Source organism: Sprattus sprattus (genome assembly GCF_963457725.1).
Source record: "Sprattus sprattus genome assembly, chromosome: 13".
NCBI lineage: Eukaryota > Metazoa > Chordata > Actinopteri > Clupeiformes > Clupeidae > Sprattus > Sprattus sprattus.
Window position 1 is genome coordinate 32,500,779 of NC_137911.1, and position 10,000 is coordinate 32,510,778.

The 10,000-nt window shown below is 45.5% G+C and overlaps 3 protein-coding genes across 4 annotated transcripts in view; 1 reads left to right on the forward strand and 2 right to left on the reverse strand.

Annotated features, from left to right (window-relative positions):
• Positions 1–577: 577 nt before the first annotated feature.
• isca2 (iron-sulfur cluster assembly 2) lies at positions 578–4,835 on the reverse strand. The gene is made up of 4 exons (XM_080849864.1): positions 4,752–4,835; positions 3,948–4,128; positions 2,930–3,045; positions 578–1,506 (listed from the first exon to the last, which is right to left on the reverse strand). The coding sequence occupies exons 1-4, from the start codon at positions 4,811–4,813 to the stop codon at positions 1,332–1,334; spliced, it is 534 nt and encodes a 177-aa protein (XP_080705990.1). The 5' UTR covers positions 4,814–4,835; the 3' UTR covers positions 578–1,331.
• Positions 4,836–5,008: 173 nt separating this feature from the next.
• Positions 5,009–7,535, forward strand: LOC308374548 (NPC intracellular cholesterol transporter 2-like). The gene is made up of 5 exons (XM_080850344.1): positions 5,009–5,044; positions 5,328–5,460; positions 5,822–5,929; positions 6,032–6,204; positions 7,399–7,535. The coding sequence occupies exons 2-5, from the start codon at positions 5,379–5,381 to the stop codon at positions 7,483–7,485; spliced, it is 450 nt and encodes a 149-aa protein (XP_080706470.1). The 5' UTR covers positions 5,009–5,044; positions 5,328–5,378; the 3' UTR covers positions 7,486–7,535.
• A 1,078-nt stretch (positions 7,536–8,613) lies between these two features.
• The window catches only part of gskip (gsk3b interacting protein), a 2,184-nt gene continuing 797 nt past the window's right edge, over positions 8,614–10,000 (reverse strand). For both annotated transcript variants that reach the window (XM_080850610.1, XM_080850611.1), the window contains exons 2-3: positions 9,930–10,000; positions 8,614–9,490 (exon numbers count right to left, since the gene is read on the reverse strand). The exon at positions 9,930–10,000 is cut by the window's right edge and continues 151 nt beyond it. In XM_080850610.1, coding sequence (XP_080706736.1) covers positions 9,332–9,490; positions 9,930–10,000 — 230 coding nt within the window. In that variant the 3' untranslated portion in view covers positions 8,614–9,331. The remainder of the gene's footprint in view (positions 9,491–9,929) is intronic.

Consider the following 10,000-nt stretch of genomic DNA (forward strand, 5'->3'; position numbering starts at 1 on the left):
TTAATATTATCGATGTAAATATTTGTAAAGCCATTCTTTTGTATATTTTTGTGAAATGATTCATAAAAGAAGCATTTTAATAAATACAAACTCTTGGTGAGCGCGCAGCTTTATTCAGGGGTGGGCGTGTCCTGATTATTATGGGATGTCAGGGCAACAGACTGACAGCAGTGTGAGATGTTCAGTGGGACGTGTGCTGATTATGATGTCACGGCAACAGACTGACAGCAGAATATTATGGGGTGTCAGGGCAACAGACTGACAGGAGTGTAAGATGATCAGTGGGACGTGTCGGATCCCTTTAGAATCCTCTCACAACAGTTTTCCCAATGTCTCCTAGAACCTGCCTTTTCTCCTGAGTTCTTCTAGATCTTGACTGTTCTCCTGATGTCACATGATGACAACATGAGGCAGACCTGTAACATGTGTGGGGTTACTCTGAGCCAAATGAACCAGTGCCGTCACATCAGTTGAAATAGTCCAGCTGACCTTATCTTGACCTTGCTCTGTGGATACAGTGAGCTCATACAGTGAGGTGTTTCTGAGGGATATTTGAAAGAATGACACCGACAGCCTATTTATCTTCCATACTTTAATTCTAGAAATATATTTACACACTTTCATATGTACTCATATGAATATATACACACTCTGTCTTCAGTCCACACCACAGGCTGATCTTAGGTCATCACAATCCACTCGTCCTTTGAATGGGCTCGTTTAATAGATTTACCTTACAACCCGTCTGGTGAATGTGCTGATAATAATATTAGATTTACTTTACGATGCATCTTTGCATGCAATTTACGATGAAGGTGCAGAATCCTCCCTGAAGTGTCCTCCACACTAATGAACCCTGAAACAGACTCTAGGGTCAGGGGTCTGAGGTCAGGGGTTAGAGGTCAGGGTTAGGGCTGTGGAGGAAGGGGAAGACAGCTCTAGGGTCAGGGGTGAGAGGTCAGGGGGTAGGGCTGTGGAGGAAGGGGGAAGACTGAGCTCTAGGGTCAGGGGTTAAAGGTCAGGGGTTAGGGTACTGGCTGACTGCAGGGTTGAGAGGTTAGAGAGTGACGGCTATGATGGGCATCTATGGAGGAAGAGGAAGACTGAGCTCTAGAGGTTAAAGGTCAGGGGTTAGAGGTCAGAGGTTAGGGTACTGGCTGACTGACTGCAGGGTTGAGAGGTTGGAGAGTGACGGCTGTGATGGCCATCTATGGAGGAAGAGGAAGCGGCTGAAGGTGAAGCACTAGCTCAGTCGTCAAGACAACTGGGGTGGCTCCACGACCCCACACACCTCCTGCGACCCTGCGTCAGGGGTCACAAGGGGTCAGGGGTCAGACCTTGATGGAGAAGGAGGAGCCGCAGGAGCAGCCGTGGTCGGCCTGAGGGTTCTTCTGCACCAGGAAGGCGGAGCGGATCAGCTCCTGGCAGAAGTCCACCGTGGAACCCTTCACGAACTCCAGAGACTCCTGGTCCACGATCACGCCCACGCCATCCTGCTCAAACACCCTGGGACAGAGAGAACACACACACACACACACAGCGTCAAGCTCAAACACCCTGATAGAGAGAGAACACACACACACACACTTTATCCTTCTCAAACACCCTGAGAGAGAGAGAACACACACACACACACTTTATCCTTCTCAAACACCCTGAGAGAGAGAGAACACACACACCATCATGGTCAAACACCCTGAGAGAGAGAGAACACACACACACACACCGTCAAGCTCAAACACCCTGGGACAGAGAGAACACACACACCCACGCCGTCCTGCTCAAACACCCTGGGACAGAGAGAACACACACACACACACCGTCAAGCGCAAACACCCTGATAGAGAGAGAACACACACACACACACACCGTCAAGATCAAACACCCTGGGACAGAGAGAACACACACACACACACCGTCAAGCTCAAACACCCTGATAGAGAGAGAACACACACCATCATGGTCAAACACCCTGGGAGAGAGAGAGAGAGTGAACACACACACACCGTCAAGCTCAAACACCCTGAGAGAGAGAGAACACACACACACACACACACTTTATCCTTCTCAAACACCCTGAGAGAGAGAGAGAGAGAGAGTGAACACACACACCATCAAGCTCATACACCCTGAGAGAGAGAAAACACACACACACACACACACTTTATCCTTCTCAAACACCCTGAGAGAGAGAACACATCACACTCGCCGTCCTGCTCAAATACCGTGAGAGAAAGAGAGAGAACACACACACACACACACACACGCCACCATGCTACATATCTGGTAAATCTATGCCTGGTAAATATCCCAATGATCTGTTTTCCAGTGTACTTAGAAAGCTCTTTTGGACATGCGTCACAAGCAGCACATAAATTCACCATAAAAAAAACTGCCACCAAACTGGATTAAAATAAACCATTAGATTTTAAAATGTTATATATTTCTTTTAGTGAATACCAGCTGCCTTCAGAGTAATCTCTCAGGCTAGATACAGTGTCAGTGACAACAGGTTGAGTACGACGCATCCACACTGCTGCAAGAGGGGGGGGGGGGGGGGTGCACTGATAATAATCTGATCGGAATTCTTTGGGCCAAAAATAGTCTGGATTAAGACCACCATTGTTGCCATGACAACTCGTCTAGACAGTTGCACTCTAGATGATGTCTGTAAATGTGCAATCTGCAAGGTAGAGCACACTAAAGTATAAACCTGCAGAATGAAGCAATTTGGAGAATTGTGTGTGTGTGTGTGTGTGTGTGTGTCCTGGGGCAGTGGTGTGTGTGTCCTGGGGCAGTGGTGTGTGTGTGTGTGTGTGTGTGTGTGTGTGTGTGTGTGTGTTTTGGGAATCCCCCGCAGTGTTTCCATACAAAGCCTCCCCCTGCACCAACTGTGAACCTGGGTAAGGGTTAGGGTTGCCATGGTTACCTGTCATCATCATTCCTGTTGTTGTCCACGGAGAACTTGTACTGGAAGCCCGAGCAGCCGCCCCCCTCCACGGTGATGCGCAGGTACTCGCCCTTATCCATGATCTCGCCCATGCGCTACGAGACGAAGCATAGCACAGTAAATAACACACACACTCTGAGCTACGAGACGAAGCATAGCACAGTACATAACACACACACTCTGAGCTACGAGACGAAGCATAGCACAGTACATAACACACACACTCTGCGCTACGAGACGAAGCATAGCACAGTAAATAACACACACACTCTGAGCTACGAGACGAAGCATAGCACAGTACATAACACACACACTCTGAGCTACGAGACGAAGCATAGCACAGTACATAACACACACACTCTGCGCTACGAGACGAAGCATAGCACAGTAAATAACACACACACTCTGAGCTACGAGACGAAGCATAGCACAGTACATAACACACACACTCTGAGCTACGAGACGAAGCATAGCACAGTACATAACACACACACACTCTGCGCTACGAGACGAAGCATAGCACAGTACATAACACACACACTCTGAGCTATGAAACAAAGCGTAGAACACTACATAACACAAACACTTTCACTACATACAGTACCAGTCAAAAGTTTGGACACACCTTCTCATTTTTTGAGAAGTTTTTTCTTTACTTTTATAATTTTCTTCATGGTAGATAACACTTTTTTTGTTAGGAACATCATTCTATATGTGTTCTTTCGTAGTGTAAATGTCGTCAGTTTTAATCTACAATGTAGAACATAATACAAGTAAAGAAAACACACACAAAAAAATGTAAGGTGTGTCCAAACTTTTGACTGGTACTGTATACTGATGTAGCTGACCACCACCGGTATGACTGTATGAATGACTACTGGACTCTGTAAAGTGACTTCGGGTATTAAGAGAAGCGCTATATAAGATTGAATGAGTATTATTATTATCATCATTATTATTATTATATACTTCATGCAGACGTGCGTTAAGTGCTCACCTTCACGCAGGACGCGCTGAGCTTCACTGAGTCATCGTTGATGCCCGGTGTTTGCTGCTGCTGGGCGGCAGACGTGCTGCTATAGTTTGGTGAGAAGGCGGACACCATTGGCGACATCTGTGGAGTGCGAGCCAGTGCCTTGCCGGGCGCACCGGCCGCGTAGAGAAGCGCCGAAGACGCTCTGAGAAACAGACGGACGCTGTTAGCTGTTTGCCTTATGACAGCTAATATTTTACTATCAAAGTCAAAGTAAAAAGTCAAAGTAGCTTTATTGTCAATAACTTAATATGTCAAGACATAAAAAGGAATCGAAAGGACGTTTTCCACTCTCCCACGGTGAAACATATTTAGGTGCCCAGCCTCAACAGATAAGAAAAGACATTTCCTGAAACTAAATAAACATAAATATTCATAAATTAGTAATACAAGCTTAAACGTCAACAAGTGCTTAACGTGCATGCAGCTGATATCGGTTGACCACAATGCATTTGGTCATGTAAATAATAGAACAGTACACTAAGCCAAGTGTTAATCAGCCTGCCTTGCTTTCTTGTTCATTAAGATAGAAAATCGATAAAACACTAACTCTAAGTACACTATATTAACATTGTACGTTCTTACAATTATATAAAGTAACGTGACCTATCTAGCTAGCTTGCCTGAGGAAGTTCGCTAACTTAGCACAGTCAATCCAATGGAGACAAGCTAAGGAAACGATGTCTTATTTTGATTGATTTGCTTATTTACACATAATACAGTACTTAATGCAAATAAAGACAATTTTGGGTCCATGTCACTGTTTACCTTCCGACGCTCCATGCCTTTGTCCTAGTAGCACTTAGCATGACGCAACGAACAAGTGACATCTTCCCATAACAACAAACTGTTTTCTGCAGGATCAACCCTATCTTGGGTTCCTAATAATATGATTGGCCAACGAAAGTCTGTCGTTTCCGTCAGTTAATGATTACTGTGATTGGCTTATCGCACGCCCGTCAGGGTAGCACTCATTTGACGGTGCGGCGTAAATTTGCGTCACTCTGAACAACCAGGAAGTTGTGTACCGTCTACGGGTGTGTGCCTCGACAAGTTCTCTGGTGAATAATCAACTAGTGGGTTTCAAAGTTTGTTTGTAACTTTCAGGAGACTTAATCAACCAGCTGTATTTGTCGATTCCAATAGGCATTGTATAAGTTAACAACAGTACCTTGTGATAGGATTTACGTTGGAAATAGATTTGGTTTGGCTTTCTGACTTAGTGGGCGGGTGTGTGAGGTCACCGCAGTCATATGATCGGTCCAGACTGTTTAAATACCTGATGTTAAGTACAGTGTGTGCCAAGTATCATCTGAAGTACTCTCTGCCCTATTGTTTTCGTAGCTACGCAGCAAGATCACATTGACCTGGAATTGTAGTGAGCCAGTCTGCACAATGGCGTTTCGCGACGTTTGCACCTTCCTCATGCTGCTCCTCGCACTGACGTACGCCGAGCATGTGAAATTTCTGGATTGTGGTAAGTATGGTTTGCGAAAAACCCCACCAGTGCTGATACGTTTGATATTTCACTGTTCTTGGTTGCTACACATAGTTTCATGTGATGTTTCATATTGAGCTCGACTCCCGACACACAACCGACTATACAACTCTAGATTCTTTCCTGCCTTATCTTTAAACGGAGATGGGACAGTTTTACCCTTCACCAATTAAACGAACAATAGCGTCTTTGTTGTTTTGTTGTTGTTAGACTGTAGTTTCCTTGACCTGCTATAACTTAATTTAAGGGGTTGTGTAAACTCGGTGCTGTTTCACAGCTGTGGTGTGGTCAGTCATTTCTGAGGTTTTGGTGACCAATCAGATCCTTCTCCTCCCGTCAGGCTCTTCCGTGGGTAAGGTGGCATTGGTGGACATTCACCCCTGCCCCAAACAGCCCTGCCAGCTGCAGAAAGGCCACTCCTACGCCGTCAACGTCACCTTCACCAGCCGTGAGTCCACAACTCCCCTTCTCTGAGTTTTTTTTTTGTTTTTCTAAATATCAGCAGTCACACATGAATGAACTTTGACCCCTGACCTGCTGACCCCTCCAGAGGTGGAGAGTCAGACCAGTAAGGCGGTGGTGCACGGTGTGATCGCCGGCGTGCCGATCCCCTTCCCCATCCCCGTAGAGGACGGCTGCAAGTGTGGCATCGCTTGCCCCATCCAGAAACAGACCAGCTACAACTACGTCAACCAGCTGCCTGTCAAACCCGAGTACCCCAGAGTAAGTACTACTACTACTACTGCTGCTGTTAAAGGTACAATATGCAACAATTATGCTTCAGGATTAGGGTTAGGATAAGCAGTTTAACCTTAAAATAACAGATTAAATAAAATTGGGGCGCTACAATGACTTTTAATATGGAGAATTGCGTCCGTGCCAATGGCATAGCAGGGTCGATGGGCATATAACTGCGTTCTGTAGTTTTGCCTGCCGATGCCCGCCGACCTGACTTTGATTACCTTCTGCCGATCTAGTAAGTAGCTTATTTGCCGTCTTGCTTAGTCTTGTGTTGCAAATGACTGATGTTTGACTGTGTAAGGACAGTCGTTGAGTAATTAGTTTGTCATAATGTCAAAGTCAGCACATTTCAAGAGATTTCGTTAGTTTTAGCTGCTAGCATACCTTTAGCGAATAGCTATTAATCCTTAATGCACCTTTAAATACCTGAGAGTAAGTGCTACTACTACTACTACTGCTATTGTTAATTAACTCGGGGTAAGTACTACTACTGCTACTGTTAGATAACCCCAGAGATAGTTCTACTGCTATTGTTAATTAACTCAGGGTAAGTGCTACTACTGCTATTGTTAATTAACTCAGGGTAAATACTACTACTGCTACTGTTAGATACCCCATAGATAGTACTACTGCTGCTGCTATTGTTAATTAACTCAGGGTAAGTACTACTGCTGCTGCTACTGTAAATTACCCCATAGATAGTACTACTACTGCTGCTGCTATTGTTAATTAACTCAGGGTAAGTACTACTACTGCTACTGTTAGATAACCCCAGAGATAGTACTACTGCTGCTCTTAATAACTTCAGCAAAACTACTGCTGCTGTTCACAATACCCCGCTGTTAATTAGTACAGTTAACAAAATGGGGAACATGAAACCTGGCTGTATAACCCTTGCTCTTATCTCTGAAGAAATGAAACCGCAGTAACTTCCCTAATCTGTCTGTCTGGTCCCTGACCTGGCGGACTGCTGACCTGATCTATTGTGAGGCAGTCATGTGACCTATTGTGAGGCAGTCATGTGACCTATTGTGAGGCAGTCATGTGACCTATTGTGAGGCAGTCATGTGACCTATTGTGAGGCAGTCATGTGACCTATTGTGAGGCAGTCATGTGATCTATTGTGTGGCAGTCATGTGATCTGACTCGTGCGCTCCCCTCCCCTCCTCTCCTCAGATCAAGCTGGTGGTGGAGTGGGAGCTCCGGGACGACTCAGGCAAAGACCTGTTCTGCATCAAGTTCCCCGTGCAGATCGTGAGCTGAACCCACAGACAGCTCTGGGGGGCGTCTGTCTTTGGGAGACTGGAGGCACAGACCGCTCGGGGGGGGGGGGGGGGGGGGGGGGGGGCGGGCGTCTGTGTGTTTGAGAGACTCTCAGTTTTGTATGACCAGAGATTTTAAGATTTAAATTCAAATTTTTATTTCCACCTGTGGATTTTTAACAGTTAATCATTGTTTACATGCAGTTGAATGGTTTGGTGATGTCACCGATGAAATGTTGCTGAACTGCATACGTCCATGCTGCCAAACTGGGGTTATTGATGTTGATCAGTGTGAGAATGATGATGATGGTGGTGTGTGTGTGTGTGTAGGGGGGTGTGGAGGTGCGGGCTGGGAATCATGTTATCTCTCGCTGACTGCTGTGTAGTCAGCCCCTCCTCGTCGTGTGCGAGTCCGTCTGTGTGTCATTTTGTTTTTAATTAAGGCTTTTTACCGACATTTAATAAAGAATTCTGCTACTTTGGGCCTCTGTTGTATTCAGTCAAAGTGTTTATCAGGTGCACAGTGGAACACAGGGTGAAACACAAGCTCAGTCTGAACAATTATGTTCTTAGGACTACTTAGTAAGCATAAACAATAATCTTACATTATTAAAGAGTCACAATACGGACATGAATGGCAATGACAATAATAATAATATTAATGACAATGACAATAACTAATAATAATAATGACAATAACTAATAATAATAGACAAAGAGGCAGCAGCGGGTCCGACCCCGATCACCATCCGAGGGGAGGCGGTGGACAACTACAAGTTCCTGTTGTCCATATTAACAACAAACTGGACTGGACTGACAACACTGAGGCCCTTTACAGGAAGGGGCAGAGCGCCTTGTTCTTCCTGAGGCGGCTCAGGTCCTTTAAAGTGTGCAATAGGCTGCTGCAGATGTTTAACCAGTCTAGTAGCCAGTGTAGTCTGCTTTGGTGTGGTGTGTTGGGGGGGGGTAACATCAACACAAGGGATGCAAACAAATTAAACAAGCTGGTGAGAAAGGCTGGCTCCATTGTATATTTGTCACACTTAAATGTTTCAGAATATCTAACTCATTTTATTATTAGACAAAGATAATTGAGTAAACACAAAATATAGTTTTTAAATTAGGTCATTTATTGGAGGAAAAAAGCATTCCAACCCCACCTGGCCCTATGTGAAAGAGTAATTGCCCCCTTAGTTACTAAATCAGCCAATTAACCAAATTAGATGATTGGGTTCAATTTCACAATGAGACTGGGCCTCACTTTCCTCAGCTAGGGTCAGAGTTCACGATGCCACCATAAGAAAGATACTGCCCCCCCCCACCCACCCACACACCACACACATCTAAACAGCAGACTAACTGTTATATCTTTGGCTTGGAACAGAGGTGTGGAGCTGTGTGTGTGTGTGTGTGTGTGTGTGTGTGTGTGTGTGTGTGTGTACAGAGTACAGAAGTGCAAACCCTACACACCAAAGCGTAGGCTGAGGAAGTGGGTAGCTGTGGGTACTGGCTAATGGAGAACAGAGTTCAAATGCATAACAATGGATTTGTGTTTAATACCTCTGCTATACGTTTCACACACACGTTGAAAACCCCAAATAGAAAATGCACAGAAATGTCTTGCAGTGGAGGGCCAGGCCGTCACAGGCCCACCCTCGCCCCAGAGATGAGTTAGCAGGAGGCTGACACCGCAGCACACTCCCCCTCTCCTTGTGCCTCATCACCACCAGTCTAATCACAGCGCCCCCTCCTGGGGATAAAAGGTAAGCACGGCCCCTCAGCTCATCTCCACACAGCAATCAGGCCGAGTAGCGCATCATGGAATGTAGATGGTTGCAAGCGGGACTTTAACGTCCGTCCTGTTGGAGCCTCTCCAGCCGCTGTAGTAAGGCGTTCCCAAAGGCTTCCCGGTAGCCCGGACTGAGGGAGTCCAGCAGGGAGTACACACTCTCATGGTACTGGGTCCTCATGGTCTCGTCCACCAGGTCAAAGCCCAGACCCACCACCTGCAGCAGGCCAATCAGGGAGCACATCACCACATTATTATCACCATGACAACACTCAATACATTACCACATTATTATTACCATGACAACACTCAATACATTACCACATTGTTACCATGACAACACTAAGTACATTGCCAAATTATTACCATTACAACACTAAATACACAACCACACTAGTACATGACAACACTAAATACATTACCAAATTTTAAACATGACAACACTGAATGGATTAATACATTATAAACATGACAATACTAAATGTAAAACTACAAAAGATACACTTAGAAGCGAGATGCAGGCAGATGTTATAACACCACACAGAAGCACACAGATGTTATAATACGACACAGAAGCTTACAGATGTTATAATACCACACAGACGGGTTCAATGGCTCCCCCCTCCCCTCCTCTCCTCTCCTCTCCCTCTCCTCACCCTCAGTCCAGCTTCACTGAGCTCCAAGCAGTAGCGGTTGCCCTCTCGCGTCTCCACATTGATGTGTGCAA